Source organism: Centruroides sculpturatus, unplaced genomic scaffold (genome assembly GCF_000671375.1).
Source record: "Centruroides sculpturatus isolate CEXI.00-Female unplaced genomic scaffold, Cexi_2.0 scaffold589, whole genome shotgun sequence".
NCBI classification, from domain to species: Eukaryota; Metazoa; Arthropoda; class Arachnida; order Scorpiones; family Buthidae; genus Centruroides; species Centruroides sculpturatus.
In genome coordinates, this window is record NW_019384972.1 from 339,081 (window position 1) to 357,028 (window position 17,948).

General features: G+C 27.8%; 1 protein-coding gene across 1 annotated transcript in view; it reads left to right on the top strand.

The window, feature by feature from the left end:
• Nucleotides 1-17,948, top strand: part of LOC111632630 (trithorax group protein osa-like) — a 155,463-nt gene that overhangs the window by 57,292 nt on the left and 80,223 nt on the right. The window contains exons 2-3 of the mRNA XM_023377120.1: nucleotides 14,628-14,886; nucleotides 16,697-16,795. Of these exons, the coding sequence (XP_023232888.1) occupies nucleotides 14,628-14,886; nucleotides 16,697-16,795 (358 nt within the window). The remainder of the gene's footprint in view (nucleotides 1-14,627; nucleotides 14,887-16,696; nucleotides 16,796-17,948) is intronic.

A 17,948-nucleotide genomic window follows, 5' to 3' on the forward strand; every position in this document is an offset into this window, starting at 1 on the left:
TTTCAACGTAATTATTCAAATATTTACGTATTTTATCGCATTTTCTCGATATACCGAAAGTATATTCGATATCATTTATATAGTCTATTGATAGGAGGATATGAATATAACATACGATACATAAATACAATCGCAACTAAAAGCACACTGTAATCAGTTTAAAGATAAGCTGTAGTATTCTCCAATAGTTTAAAAATGTTTGATTATATTTGAATATATGCGATGATGTATAAATTATACACAAATTCTTGTATTGATGAAAACGAAAACTAGTGTATATAGTTGAGTAGAATTCAGTTTATACAATACGGTCGAGTAAACAAAAGTTAAAATTTATTTCTGAAACAATTTAAGTTTCGTGCATTAAGTGCAATCACTCAAAACATTTTAGTCTAATAATTCAGTTGTTACAGGCCTACTTAGAAATGTTCCGGTAAAGCGCTTTTTATTGTTTATATCGTTTCTTCTTTTTTAGTTTTTATATGAAGTAAATAGTATATATCTTTTTATAAACATTTTTTTTTTTTGGTTTTTCTAATCATGATTTACTTACAAATTGTCCGGAAGAGAAATGAATTATTTATTAACTCCAAGGATAAATAGAGTTTTTTCACGTCTTGTAAATATAATAATAACCAGAAGCATTCTTAATGTAAGTTTTAATNAAAAAAAAATTAAAGAATTTGAAAATTAGTATTATAAGAAATCTAACAAATTAAAATTTTTAATATTTTGATTTTATTCGTGAGAATTACTAGAAATTTTGGCTCTATTATTACTAAAATTTGAATCTACGATTCCGTTGTGCGAGTTTAAATGGTTTTTGAGATGTGTGTCAAACATACGGATAAACAGAAGGTCAAACTGCTAATATAAACCTTTAATTAGCAATTTAAAAAGAAAAACAGATCATTAGTTACATTAGTATCAATGACGATAACCGTCAGATAAAGAAACAAGGCTTAAATAATTTTTATTTTTATTAAAAGTCATCTTGGCTGCGAGAGAACTTTATTATGTAAAATATGTATAATAATAGAGTGCATTCCGCTTATTGCGATCACTTAGGGACTCTCGTATAGTCGTAACAAAAATTGACCGATAACATTAATCGATAGCGTGTATATCAGTTTTATTAAAAGAATATGTTTTAAAACAGTAAAAATGATACAACTCGAAGATTTATTAGTTATAATTGTTATTAACTTTAAGATTAAAATGAGCGCATCTTTAACGCGCTTTAAATTATGCTAATTTTGATAACATTAACCGAGTGATAACGGTATCTCGAGTCAGTAAGCGGAGTCGGGTAATATTTTCCTATAAAGATATTTTGAAATTCATATTTGGCGTATAAAACTTAAGAAATTTCATCATTTTTATTCTCTTAAAAGTTTTTCTCTTTTTATTACCTTGCGAACTTATCATTTTTGACTCTAATTAGTTCCGAAATTCTCGATTGTCTTTTCCTTTTATGTTAACATCAACAAAAATCAATAAACAAATTATTTAACAATTTAAAATGTTTATTATAATTAACACACACGCGAAACCATTTGAATTGGGGAGTTTAATGTCTTATATTGTATATATATATAAAGGACACCTTAAATGCTACTATATAATTTCTACTGTATAAAATACATATTTATCTTGCAAATTTTCACATTTTATATGGTGAAAACGTATTATTAATTATATTTTCAATATATATAAATGCTTAATAATTTGTTCATAAACATTGTTTTGAGTTAGATATTGAGAATTATTATTTGGATCTTTTTTTAGATATATATTCAATTAGTTGATGACAAAACTGAAAGATGAGTTTTTCACGAGACGGTGTTGTTGACTTTGTTTTAATAGACGATGATGGAATTTACGTTTTAATCAACGATTCACTTTCAGAAAAGCGAGATTCACAAAATGCCAGTGGATTAATGGCGCGATATTATTGAGAACTTTTACCGAAAAGTTTATTTTTCGACGTCGAAAATATTAAATGCTGTTTAATACTTCAAAAAAGGCGAAAACATAAAAGCATTTTTAGTCTCGGTTAAGTATTTTTAATAGCTCTTAAAACCAGTTTGTTTTTAAACATCAATAATTTATACGAAAATATATTGTACTATTCGGCAAGTATATTTACCGGTATCTTAAGATCTATATGAAATTTTATTTTATATATATATTTTAAGTGCAGAATGCTTTACCGAACTTTATCCTTGGAATTATTCGGTTGAAGTTCGACTTACAATATTATCAATCGATACGTATTACTTGGTATGGCTATTATTTTAATTGTTGCTAATTACCAGATAAACACGTTATTCCCTATTAATTACGGAGTTTTGGAAATTTTATTCCCCGGCGTTAAACAATTTGATATTTATTTTACATGCGATATTTATACGCTTAGAGGTATCTTCTCTACATCTTTGATACGAACGGGCATTGAACGATCATAATAACAGTAATAAATTTCCAATTTTAAGCTGAAAGACATCATTCTGCGTGAATGGGAACAACTGTATTATATAGTTGGAATGATCAATGGTGCAATCATTCTTTCGAATGGTGTTACTTTTGGAATATTTATTTATCTATAAATCTATTGCCATTAAACATTTTATAGGATGAAATATTACGAGAAGCTTTGTCTATAAGTAAATAAATTAAATCAAATCAATATTCATTTTCGACGTTTTTTTTTAATTATTAAACGAATCAAATTCGTAAAAAAGTAACTGTATTAGAGTTCTTTAGGAAGGAGGAAAAATGATTTTGTATCCATTGTAATTGGGCAGAAATATAATCATTTGAATATTTATTATTGTTATTATAAATAATCTAATTCTGTTTAGATTGAATAATATCTTCGATTCCGTAAAGTTGTATCACAGATAAATTGTGTAAATACCGTAATTTAATTTAACATATTTTTTAAAATAACCGAATTACAGTAAAACCTGCCTAAAATGGGAAATTTTTTTAGAAACGCAGCGATTTTCTGTATTAAAAAATCTGAAACCTGCCAAACCGGAAAAGTATTCGGTCCCGCACGAGTCCGGTTTACACAGGTTTCAGTGCATTGCCAAATTAACTAATAAAAGACATTCTTTAAATTTATTTTGTATCGCGGAAACGCGAAAAGTCTCGAATTTCCGCCAGTGACTGACTTAAAAAATAAATTGTCTAAATGTGATAAATTGAACGAATTATAAGTCCGTCCTGTTTGACTAGTTGCTTGTATTTACTAAAGCCGCGTGTTTCTTTACTTCGCAATTGTCACTCCTTTCTTTGGCAACGCTTCCTCGTCAATTGTCAATGATTCGATTGATTGTACAACTAACGGAACACTTTGTCGTGACCGTCAAATGAATCGCTAATAGTTGTGTTAAGCAATTAGTAACAAATAATCAACCGTTTAGGACTGCCGTTGCTTTTATACGCTTAACGTTTTTCGTCTTACGAATTGAAATATCAAAACAAATTAACGACATTAATGAGAACGAATCGGCCCCGCTATCGCTCGAATTTAACGTCATTTTGAGCCGTTAAAAAAAAATTAAAGAATTTGAAAATTAGTATTATAAGAAATCTAACAAATTAAAATTTTTAATATTTTGATTTTATTCGTGAGAATTACTAGAAATTTTGGCTCTATTATTACTAAAATTTGAATCTACGATTCCGTTGTGCGAGTTTAAATGGTTTTTGAGATGTGTGTCAAACATACGGATAAACAGAAGGTCAAACTGCTAATATAAACCTTTAATTAGCAATTTAAAAAGAAAAACAGATCATTAGTTACATTAGTATCAATGACGATAACCGTCAGATAAAGAAACAAGGCTTAAATAATTTTTATTTTTATTAAAAGTCATCTTGGCTGCGAGAGAACTTTATTATGTAAAATATGTATAATAATAGAGTGCATTCCGCTTATTGCGATCACTTAGGGACTCTCGTATAGTCGTAACAAAAATTGACCGATAACATTAATCGATAGCGTGTATATCAGTTTTATTAAAAGAATATGTTTTAAAACAGTAAAAATGATACAACTCGAAGATTTATTAGTTATAATTGTTATTAACTTTAAGATTAAAATGAGCGCATCTTTAACGCGCTTTAAATTATGCTAATTTTGATAACATTAACCGAGTGATAACGGTATCTCGAGTCAGTAAGCGGAGTCGGGTAATATTTTCCTATAAAGATATTTTGAAATTCATATTTGGCGTATAAAACTTAAGAAATTTCATCATTTTTATTCTCTTAAAAGTTTTTCTCTTTTTATTACCTTGCGAACTTATCATTTTTGACTCTAATTAGTTCCGAAATTCTCGATTGTCTTTTCCTTTTATGTTAACATCAACAAAAATCAATAAACAAATTATTTAACAATTTAAAATGTTTATTATAATTAATAAAACCAAAAAATACTTTTAAAATATCAAAATTGTAAATCATTATATTGAAATATCAATATTTTAAACAGAAATATTAATATGTATTTCCGTTCTAACCTTATAAGTGGTGTTAAAATATATAAGTCGATTCCTACGTTTAATCCTAAATTGTGAATTCATTTATTGTAAAAAAATTTCAAATTTATGAATGGTTAAGCGAATGTCTGTGTACACGTATGTATACAGTACTGTACGTACAGCACCTGCACGAATTTATAAATGACTTACATAAGAAGGCCTATCGAGGGATCAGCGGTGTCATTTGGTCCGATCTGGCATTCACGGAGGCCTCCAATATTGTCTTTTATGTAAAAAAAGATACGAAAATACTCGTATATATAAACTGTATGTAGTGGTATATTTTTATGGCTACGGAGAGACGTGGGGCCTTACCTCGCTTCTCTCAAGCTTTCCGTATAATGAATAACTGTTTGTTTCTTAAAATCACACACACACACAGCACTTATTTTTTTTCGTATGTATTTTATTCTAAATATTCAAATTAAAATCCAGAACTAAATATTTTATTTACATATTCTGAAAACCGATTAAATTTGGTACATTATATAATTTCGCGTGATTAAATAATGAGTTTATTAGCTCTATTATTATTATTATTTTTTTTTTATTTTTTAAATGGAAGTTTAAGTCTTACAGATTTTACTTAAAATTTCTAAGTTCTTACTTTAAATAATCGTTAAAAGTCCGTTTTTTCTTCAATTTTTTAATATACATTTACAGTAGTATAGCTTACGGATATAATGTTCAGTTATAAAAATATAATTTCCTTTACTTCTCTATAATTGCACTTATAAATATATTCTTATGTAAATTTATCGTTATTAATCATATTCTCCCGAGATGTTTTTTTTTCTCCTTTCATGTTTCGTTAAGGATTCGTATTTTGTTTACACGGCCCGAAATCTAATTTCGTCTTCCTCTCCCTTTATAAGTTTACATAATACGAATGTTAGGAATTTAATTCATAATGAATATTTTAAAAATATAAATCTTAATCACAAAATACTAAAACTATATATATTTTTCTTTCTTTAATAACGAATAAATTATTATTATTTTACTTCTATTTTTAGCATTTTGTTGTTATTTTGTTAATATACCGTTTTGTTTAATGAAATATTAATTAAAATTTTTTCTTAAATTTAAAACTAATTTTTTTAAATTTAAATTTTGACAATAAACTGTTAAACGTCATAATTAATAATTTTTTAAATACATAATGATGATAAAATATTAAGAAATATCATCGAAATTATATGAAATAAATATAAATTCATTCGTATTATCGTTAAATAATAATTACGCTATATTTAATATATAATACGCGTATTATATAGTTATATCGAGAGGTTATACAGTAAAACCTGTGTAAACCGGAATCTCGCGGTACCGAATATTTTTGGCAGGTTTCCATTTTGAACGGGTTTATTCTTTTAAACAGAATTTTTCCCGTTTAGGTAGGTTCCGCTTTGGACAGGTTTTACCGTATACATTAAGACGAATCTGGAGTTTGCTTTATTAAGTAATTTACTGTATAGTTACTATATTTCGGTGCGATTGAAAATGTAATTCATCGGCTTTAATCGTTTTTTTTTTTACGTTTGGAAATATCACTTTAACCGGAGGAGACATGGTTTTATCTTTTGAAAAATTTTATTTATCCATTAAATGTATGAATAATTCCATTTTATCATCGTCGGCTCGATTTGATTCCGGTTGATCGACTTTTTATTTAATCACTTTGATGTTTTTATCCGGATTCGGCCGGCTTTCCGCCGTTCTCGCGTCCTATTCCATTACGTTCGCCAAAAGCGCTATACACAATTACATTTGAAAAGCTAACCACTTCTTAAATGTAATTAACTTTCTTAATGTGTAGAGTTTATAAAATAATACAATTAATAAAACTAAGTAAATAATAAATAAACGTAATGATTTTTAGAAGCGGCGATATATATAGCCTCTATATAATCTCGCGAAAAGTTTGATTTGAAAATTCTTAGATAAATAATAGGATTTTTTTTTTATTGATGGAAAATGTGACGATTGATATTTTGTCCTCGAAAATAAACTTTTATTTTTATCTATTTATTTTTTTCCTTTTCGGGTGGACTTCATTCTCTCTATAAGAAAAAACTTTTAAACATCCGATGCATTTGCAAATAATTTTTTTTCCCTCTTCCTCTTCTTCTTCTTTTTCCTCCTCTTCTCTTTCTTTACATTTGTTAACAACCTGTTGTTTTCGGAATGTCAAATTCACCTAGATTTTCCATTCGAGGCACAATCCCAACGATGCGATCGGGATATATATTCGACATTTTTCAAAACGGTGGCCGTTTGATTCTTTTCAAATTATTTTGTTTTTTTTTTATATGGAATTTTTTCTTATTTAAAGACATTTCTATGGTATTTAAATGAATCTACGCCTTTTTCTTTTGTATGCCTGTATATAATTGAATATCATATAGATGGTCGAGTGAAGGGTCGCTTTAAATTTACTATTGATGAATGCGAAAAGTTATTTTTGAACGATGGCGTTAATAATAAATCTAATGATATTAATTTGCGATTTGATTTTCTTTTTCGTTTGGATTTTTCTTTTTATTAATATTTTTTAAAAATTAATTATTATTATAGGAAATTGTATATCTGGAGTTTTCTTTGTCGTAATTATAATGGCGATTCTCTTATAAAAATGAAATATAAGGAAAGATTCGAAGTAATTTAACCGATATAAGAATTTTTATTTTTAATTTTTTCCGAGGAAATTTAATCTCTTCGATAGTAAAATTATTGGAGAGCTTAAATTATAGACTAGATGGGTTTACGTAGCCTTCTTTTTGCAAAACTCGAAATCGTTTCTCTTATTATCTGTTGAAAGTAATAGTTCAATAATAAAAATAAAGTAGATGAAAAGTAATTAACGTATTATGTAGCTTAAGTATCTTCAGTATTTTTAGTGAAATGCTATTTGTGAAATTTGTGTTATGAAATGAAATAAAGTGAAATTTAATTTATTCTTTTGAAAAATGTGTATCGTGTGTTAAAATTCGAATTGTTTCATTATAGGACGATATACCAAACACATACAACCTGTTAACAACCTGTTGTTTTCGAACAACCACTGTTAAAACTGTTAACAACCAACTCCTTATAAGCTGCCGTTAATTGAGTGATAACTTGTTTCGGTTTGCCACATTAGGGTAACCGAGATCGATCCTTCGCGTCATTCTATATACGGTGAGTGAGGGGCCAACTCGTTTAGTTAACTGCACTAATCCGGCCCACATAGCTTACCTCGAGATCCAAAACAGTGGAGGAAAATGCTTGCCAGAATCTGTCTGTAACTGGATTTCTCAATTTTTACTCACTAATAATAAACCGAATATATTTTGTATTCCATTAAGTCGAAGTGATGCTTTATAAAGTTTTTTTAAAAGTAATTTAATAGCCGACTTAATTTCATTTCTTTTCCCATCTTTCTGTAGGGAATAGATTTGTGTTGTCTCAATCTGTTCGAATTATATATACAATGGCCTCGATATAAGAATTTACAGTTTTCCACACCTATAGAGCGGAATTCGTATTAAGTGAAAGACGTCATTTTCATCCGAATCAATAATCCCCATCTAAGTCAATAAATTTCAGAAACTCCGGTGTGATTAATGTAACTCGTAAGCCCGAAGACACGAAATTATCGGCTTGAATAAAGAGGCTATTAAATTCACAAGAAAGTAAGCTTATAAATATTTATGTAAATAAATAGATAGGATTCAATATGTCCATTCTCCTCCATTAGTTGTATAACTGATCATCGCGATGCGATAGGTTTCATCGAGCTTTGAGGATCCGTACTTTCATTTTATAGAAATATTTCATGTAGGATGTGGTATGTTTTGACAGTTTATTTTTATGTATTACGCTACATATTTATTAATCTGTACATCTTTAATCAAATTTGAGTCATCCTTACTACGATACCTTCGGTTGTTTCGTATAGGGATTTCGAGACACGCTGGAAAATTTACTTAGGGATTAATTAATAATATCGTGTTTATTCTTTTGGCTTATACATATTATTAATTGGGATTTAATTATGTGAAATATACGAACTATTACGAGCCGTTAATTTACAAATATCGATAATCTTTCAGTTATTTGCTTTCGGAAAATAGATTTTATCGACATTTTTATAGCCGTTTAGTATTTTTATTTGTGGCGATTTTAAGGTGATTCATGGTTAATTCATCTATCTTCGTGATACAAGATATTAATTAAGCTCTTAAGTAAAATTGATTGCTTTCAAATTATAATTATCTTTTTCGATGATATAAAATAGATGCGACAAACACACGCCAACATTCTGCTCTCTCAGCATAAATTTTCGTGCCGGAGTTCTGAGATTTTCTCGATATTTTCCTCGGATATTGCAGAATTTCTGAGCGAGTTTTAACCATATTATTTCGAAATAATTTGCCAAATAAAATGCAAAATTTCTTGGATAATTTACCAATCTTGACGCAGAGAATATTTAAAGTAGCTTTAATATTTTTATAAATATTTGAATTGTGTTTATTTCTCCCTGTATATATATATTCTATAGTCGTAAGTAGTATCGAGTACAATTGAAAGAAAAACCGCATCTTTAATAATAAAAATAAATCGAGAAACTTCAGTTAGAAAAAAAAAAAAGTTAAATAAATATATATTCTAGGTAATTGAATTTGAGTATTTTAAATTGGAAAAAATAAGCGAAGGATTTTTTTTCGCAATAAGTGTTTTTATTTAACTTAGTATTGGATTTATAGTATGTGGAATTCAGATCAAATAGGGAAAAATAAAGTTATTTTTTTATCCTGTTTTATTTTTGTTCTGTTTTGTTTCTTTCACACTTTCTTTATCGATAGAAAAAATACTATATTTCATATTTACATCGCTTAAAAATTTTCCTTATGAGGATATATACATATATATATGTAGTGAGCACGATTGGAAAACGAATATAAAAGAGTTTGTATACATAAATTTTCCCTTAGGGTATTTATCGAGAAAAAGATTACCATTTATAGGTTTTGGAAAGAAATGTGAATTTTTTATTTTTTTTTTTGAAACTCCCATCTTAAAAATGTATTTAGTTCATTCTTGTTGGTTTATTTAAAGTTTTAAACATTCCATACTGTTGTATTTATCAATGTAATTAATAAAAAAAAACCGTAATAAATTAATAAGTGAATATTTAAAGTTGCTATTTAAAATGAATTTACTTTATTATAATTTAAATATTTTTTTTCAACAAAAATTGAAACAGATTGATAGAATATGAATTCTAAAGGCTTAAATTTTTGTATAAATTAATAAAAAAAATTTAACAAATACTGTACTTTTAAGTAGATGAATTATACAGTTTAAATAATTAAGAATTTCAATAACGCGAGTGACTTTTCATTAATTATAAGCTTTATTTAAATAAATATTTGATGCATTATTTCTAAAGTTGGTTCAAATTCGAATTTTATTTTGATTAAATTTTATCAATGAATACCGCGAACCGCATTAGCTAAGAATTTAAAACTCGCTTCTGCTTGTAAGAAGGGATTTTCGGTGGGAGGAAATTGGATGGTAATTAGAAATAAATACGGTTTAAAAGAATTTATTAGAGTAAAAACGTTAATAGCGTATTTGAAATAAAGTACAATTAACGGGAAAGATTATAAAATAGCTATTTTCTGTATCCTTCCGAAGAGTGACTAACAAAAAAAAAAAAAAAAATATTTCGAATTTAAGGTGGACTCCAACTTATAAAAATAAATCCGGCAACAAGTTGCGTATGTTTCCCGACAAAAGTTAAAAGTGTGTGTGGCGCCATCTGTTATCATATTTTATTTTAAAAACTTTTTATATTTTTAGCTTTTATAAAATGGCAAAAATCTTTATTTTGGGAGTAGGGATAAGTTTTATAAAAAATTGTAAATGTTAATAACAAGTAAAATCTTCATTAAGTTCGACTTCACTCGAGATATAACACACGACTCTTCTCTATATCCCCATCCCTTGACCTTTAACCACCAAAATTTAATAGCATCAATTTCCCTAAATCACAAACCTCTCTGCAAAATTTCTGAAATTTTCGACCAAAGGCACAGGAGTTATTAAACTTCGAATTGGGTAAACAAAATCGTGCTACCCGCGCGCGCACTATCATCTATACATAGAGGGAAAAAACTGAACTTTTGTTTACATTTCTTAACGTTTGAAGGTCCCCGAGTCCAAAAAACGTATAATCTTGGGGTACATTTTTTGTCCAATCGCCATACTTTCCCTCAGTTATATATAACATCCGGCAAAGTAAAAAAAGAAATTTTCAGGAAAAATGTATAATAATTAGAAGTAAATATGGTTTAATTTCTTAAGTAAAAGATTTATAATATTTTATTGTAGAATATAAAGAGGAAATACTATAAAATTTTTTATTACATAGTTATTTTTGAAAATTGACAAAGGCTATTCCGAATTTAAGAGGCATTGCAATTGTAAGTTCGAAAACGCGTGAAAAAATACTTAAAGTTTGGCCACGAAGGAAAATAAATCTTATTAATTGTAGAGTATTATAAATGATTCACGGCAGTTCAAAATTAGTTTATTCGAAGTTGTGTTACGTAAATATCATATAATGTCCAAACATATATACTATAATAACCGAATTATACACTATACGATGCAATAATACCAAATGAAGTATTGTATATTATCGCTATTAAATTGTTTTCTTGGTTATCCAAATATGGCTCGAACATTAAATGCCTTTCATGCCGTATGCTATATTTTTATGTAGTAGTAACGAAAGATATAAATAAAATGTTAATCTTATGTAATAAATCTCATTACACGTAACTTTTATTAACTCTATGGTTTATAAAAATTTTAGTTTTCTTTCACCTCTTTTTAATTACTTTAAGATTGCATTTCGGAAAAACGAAAATAAAATAGTAGTAAAATTATTTTTATAAAAAAAAATTAAAGTATATTCCACACAAAAATTATTTACTTATAATTTTAATTTAAAAGTGATAGTAAAAAATGCAAAATGTAATGTGTCAACAAATGTTATATTGCTCTTTTGTAGTTTTTGTTTATGAATTTTATATCCAGTATATTAATTATATTTTATGTTTAATTAAATTTTCTATACTTTATTAAATTATAATAGAAATTATCTTGTTAAATAAATAACGATAGTTTTAAAATGAAATGAAATTCTGTCACGTTTTAAAAGCTAACGGAAAATTACAATTTCAACATCATATTATTTTGTTTTTATCCGAATGCTAGCTCCTTATAAATAGTTTTATAATGATTGAACAACATTCCTTACAAAACTTTATTTAAATTTCATAATTTAATTTTACAAATGCACGCTAACACTTTTAATTTTCAAATATTTTTGATTCGGATAAAATGCTACATTCTTGGATCTTTGGAATATTTTGTGCTTCACTGGGCGTGCCGAAATTGTTTTAGTGCTGATTCATTTCATTCAATGTAGATTATGATCATTTAGAAGCGATATCTTGTCTCAAATTTTATATAAAAGACTATCTCCATAATTATGATTTACGCTATTAATTATAGAAAGAATTGATTTACGTGAATAGTTTTAGTTCGCTTTCGTTATAATTGATGTATATCGATTTTCTCATCGATTGAAAAGATTTTTGTAACGAAGACACGTTGTTTTTATTGCGCGACCTTGTAACGCTGTCTCAGTTAAATTAATGTAATTCTCGCAACATTTTTCTCTCCTCTATATTCCCTTTTTCCCTCCGATTTTAGATAGGACATATTTACACTCGCAGGATAAACTATAAAATATCATTTATTAAGTCAGTCACTCAAATCCTTCATTTGTTTATTATATCATCCATTCAAAATAGTTCACTACGACGGAATTTTAATGGTAATTCAACTGGTATCTTTAAATTTGCCTGTTAAAATATTGCTTTTATAACACGATTTCAAACTAGTGTTTGGTGTATTGCGAGCGATGTTCTCATCCAATCTTTTTGTTTCGTTGAATAATCTTAATCGTTTGGTTTAAATTCACATTTATTACTTTTCTTGCAAGTAAAGAAACTTGTTTTAATACCGGTTGAGTGAAATATTATCTACTTTATTGCGTGCAACTCCACGCTAGTGGCGTTGGAGCACCCCAAATAATAATCCCATTAAAATATGACAGTCGCAAACATTCTTGCATGAAGCTGGTTTTGAACTCGCGATTTGACTAACTAAGAACAATGTCTTAACACATTCGGCATAATTTCTGTTACAACAGTGTTTTAGTAAACAGAACGTGTTGCGGAGGGAAAAAAATAGCTCGTTATAGACCGTAAGATCATAATGTACTATAAGATCGACTTCGGTTTTTCCTATTACCGTGGACTTCACACGCAATGTTGAGCGGCCAGCATGAATGAGGGATTTAGTGTATAGAAACAGAGTAATGAAAATTGGTCTTCTGTTTGTAATTCTGTCGACGTTCGATATAGTAAAATATACTGTTTATAATTATTTAATTTATATTTAAATTTTAAAAAATGTTTTTAAAATTTAAGCATTTGCAAAAATTAAAATTTGAGAATTGTTTTTTAGTTTTGATTTTAAAAATTCGATATTGTTTTTATGATAAATAAATTAGATATTATAGTATTATTACGTCTCATTGAAATAACATGAAATAAATTTCCTAATAATTATAAAAAGAAAATTATAAATGTAACTTAGCTTACTTATAAATAAAATTTCGTATTTTCTTAATTTTGCTTATAATTTCTGCTTAAAATTAACAGATATGTTTATTTTTAAATATGTTGTTATATTCGTTTACTTTTTCATTATCCTCTAAGTAATATAAAGTCGAGCTAAGAATCTCGAAGGAAGATGCATTTTCATATAGTAACTTATAGGCCAAAGTGTAAATGGTAATGTGAATTTCGTACTTTCGTAATCTGAAATGAATTTGCAAAGATTAAATTTGAAAATGATAATATTTACCACAGTTGCACTCTCTGTTTTTATATAAGAATACATTTTTAAATTAAAAAAGTTGATATTTTATCATCTTTTATTATCGTTTTAGTGTAAAATGTAACTTTACATAACTCGAGGAAAACGTTTCACAAAAGTGTGGAATATTCAAAATATGCTAATATTTTGTCTCTTCCTCGATAATTTATTTTTCGTATTTTTTGTTCTAGTTGTATTGCATTTTGAATCTTTTCAATGATAGAAATTCAAGAATTTTAAGTGGATTTGTATACGTTTGAATTATAAATTTATTTCATCGAGATACGTATTATAAATCATAGATTATTTTGTTTTATCATAATGAAATGAAAGAGGACAACTATTTAAATATATTTTTCATTTTTACAGATTTAAATAAATGATTGGAATTGTTTCTCAATTGCGCTTTCATGCAGAAGAAAATATTTCATTATTTTATTTAGTATATTTGTAGTATTATAAACGTTTTTAATATATATTGTGAATATTGTTGAATAAACTATATCTTATTAGTAAGAGGACTAAATTAATTTATTTCTTAATCTTCTTATTAAATTTATAGTATCTTTAATATTTTAAATTGCTTCCGCTTAACCGAGTAAATAAAATAATTCATATTTAGGTTTTTATTCAAAATTATATGCTAACAACTAATCTGTTCATAAATATAGTAATTTAAAATAAATTTAAATAAAATTAAAATATTAATAAATTTGTTTTAATGTTTTGCAAAATTAAAATCCTATTTGTGTAAAATTTAGAATACTTTATAAGCAAAATAATTTGGTTTTTCCCTTCTTAGCTTAATTTCTCTTTATACTTATAAAAATATATTTAACTTAATTATTTTTTTATAATTTACAATAAATATAATAATTTATATACCAAACTGTACATTATATAACTTTTCAAATACAACATTAACGTAATGAAATGAAATTAATATTATAACTTACAAGTTAAATTTTTAAGGCACCGCTTTATGAATTTTGGATTTTGCATTAAATTTCAAATTTGAGTTTTGAGATATTGCGGTTTACTTTATATGTATATAATTTTAAAATTTAGCAAGAAGTCTCCGGTACCTCAGACGAGTTAACATCTCAGGAACCATCTGCGGGCACCACCACACCCACTAGCAGTGCGTCGCCCGCAGTACCCAGCACAACGTCTAACAGCACCAGCAGCAACAATATTCGCTGTACAACACCTGGTTTAAGAACCCGTGCGACTCCACCAACATCTCAAAGTCAGGGACAGTCACCTCTAAGGCCAGCACCTTCACCTACTGGTTCATCCATCTCTCCATCCATTTCACCAGCCATTGGTAAGTCCGGTATTAAACCATTTCTCAAGTTATCGAAATCAACCGAAGCGTAACTACTCGAGAAGTTCTCAAAGTTCGGTCATAAATTAAATTCGCACACATCTACGAAAATTATAACAATCGCTTTAAGAAAGGGGAATGACGACACGAGAGTACGATTTTCACACGTAACGAGTTATAAAAAAATAAATAAAACAAAATAGTAAGAATTAATAATTTTATATGTACATTTAAAGTATATTAAACAGTTATAAAATGACTAGGTATATTTATTTTACTTTGCAATATTTCGATAAGAATTTTGCTGTCATTCCGATTAGAAAGTGAAATTTTTAAAGTTTAAAAATAACGTTATCTTCTACGTGTTTTCGGCGTTGTTAGATTAATCTTTTAATTAAACCGTTTTACTCTTGACATTTTATCAATTTTATGATAGATATTAAGTAATTTTCCTTTTTTTTTAATGAGAAAAAAGTACCAATTTGATTTACAATATATGCAATTAGGCCCGTATAAAGTAAAGCATCATCTTTGTATTACGGTTAAAACATTCGATAATTTGAATCAAACGAAAGGCGTACTTTTTTAAAATACATATTTAACTTTTGAACTTAAAAGTTTGTTGATAGAAACATATCCAATCACCGCCGCAATATTCTCCTTGTTTCTGCACTCTCTTGACACGTGGAGTCCGTGAGCAGTAGCCACTGGGGCGGGCAGCGAACGATTAAACCGTCTTCAAGCATGATTAATGGTAGGTTAATGGTACGATCCGATGTCGTCATTACTAGCTGGGGGAGCTGGAGGGGTGTAGACGGATCACCTGTCATCAATTGGGGTGGCACCCGACAGTTTGTATACAGCAGACTTAATAGAGAACCCCCTCCTTCGAGCTCGTAAATCTCCATCACTTGCCCTTCTGGTAGGTGTTTTTTTTTTGTCCTACGCTTTCTCTCTCTCCTTAAGATCACATGACGGAAATCCCTAGCACGTGGTTATTCGGATGAGTCGATTTCCGACTCCGCCCATAAGAATAGTCAAGAGTCTATAACCTACTTCCTGGATTAGAATCGACAATTATTCGGCTTAACGAAACTTTTGTTAAGAGTGGATTATATTTACGGGGAACGTTAGTTTTTGAAACGTATGCTTAAACGGAAGACGGTGGTGACGAATTAAATAAATTTCCAGTTACTGACATTTTCCTGGTAACAATTTTAGAGTATGCTGGTTTAAAATTGTGAATTTTAAAAATAACAAGCGCTAAAATTAATACAGGAAAGTGTCCATTATTCTCTCCGTGTTTATTTTATTCGCGATTTTCGAGTGTAGAGAGAAATGACTAATTTATTGAACATATGCAAATTTAATTGGTTGCATTAAATTTTAAGTGTTTGTAAATTTTATATTGTTTTAAAATGTATTTATTATTTCTAAAATGAAATAATCATAAAACAAAATTGATTTATTCATTTTAATTTCTATTAATGAGTTGATTAATTTTAATTTTTTTAAACATAATTTCAATTATTACTGTTTAAATTAAAATTTAATTTTGCTTTACAATTAAAATTTTACAGTAAATTAACAAGAGGATTAAATTAATAAATCAGTTTGTTTCGTGATTATTTTAAGATGTTAATAAATGTAAATTATTTAAGTTTAATTGTAATGAGTAAATATTTGTTTTGATATAATATTTGATCTTTTAATATAATAAAGAATTAATAGGAATCCTTCAAATAATGAAAATGTTTCATATCATTTCAAACATATAAAAATAATGAGTTTATTTGGTAATGTATTTTAGGTCAACAGCAGAACATTCCCATGCCCCCAAGGCCTGCATCAAGCCAGTCAGATTCTAATGCACAAAACCAGATGAATCAATCTTCAATGGCAGCACAGGGTATGGAAAATTTAAATATGTTCCATTTAATGATTTAATCTTATAAAATTAATATGCCGGCAACGTAGCTTGCGTTTTTTTAGGGATATATTCTTTATCTTAGTTTCAATGACTAAACAATAAAATTTGTCATCTCCAATTACACACAAATTGCTTTCTGAAATTTTTATTAAATGTAATTTCATAAATATTTATATAACATATTAAATAAAATTAATATAAAATTAGTTTTTCAATTAATAAAGAATATTTTGTAATTAAAATTTTAAAATGTATTTTTTGAGTCAATGTTGATTAACCTTGATATTTGTCTCGCTGTACTTGCAGTAAAAACTGAAAATGTTGCTATTACGAAGCAATGTTTTCAATTTTTACTAGCAAGTTATGATATAATAATTGAATAGTAATAGTATTTATTTAATATTCTAATCTATTAGATTTTAGGTTTTTATAATAATTTTCAATTGTGACAGTTTTTACATAACAATTGTTCATGTAATAACAAATCTGTAATATGATATATATACAGGGTGAGTCAAAATTATGTGAACACTATTTGAGAGAAAGCATTTACTCAAAGTTTGCGTTATACAGAGTCTCGACCTGACCGCCGGCACGATTAATGCACTCGAACCGACGTTCGACGGTACAATTTAGTGCCAGAAAACCGGAGATTTGGGAGGCCGTAACAACTGTCCGTTACGACCAATCGGAATAGAAAACAAAACAAAATTAAGATGTTTCATTAATAATGTTTAATTACAAATTAAGATTGTTCACATAATTTTGAGTCACCCTGTATAACTGTCAATTATTATTATTATTATTATGTTGGGTTTAGTAGGTAATACTCGGTTTAAACCGGTGGCTGTGTACTATGTCGGACCAGAGTCAAGGCATAGCAACCAAAACAAAACTAAAATTAAATGTGTGTGTCAGTGTCTGTATTAAGGAATTTCCTAACAATATGGCATGTATTCAATATAGCGGCCTTCTGTAGTGTGATGTATGTATTTCTACTCAATTGTAATGTTCCCAGGCTTTTGTGTAGCATGTGTGGTATCACACCTGTACAGGAGAGAACAACAGGTACAATAACTACCCTATCCATCCTCCACAGATGCCTTATTTCCTGGGCAAGTTCTGTGTACTT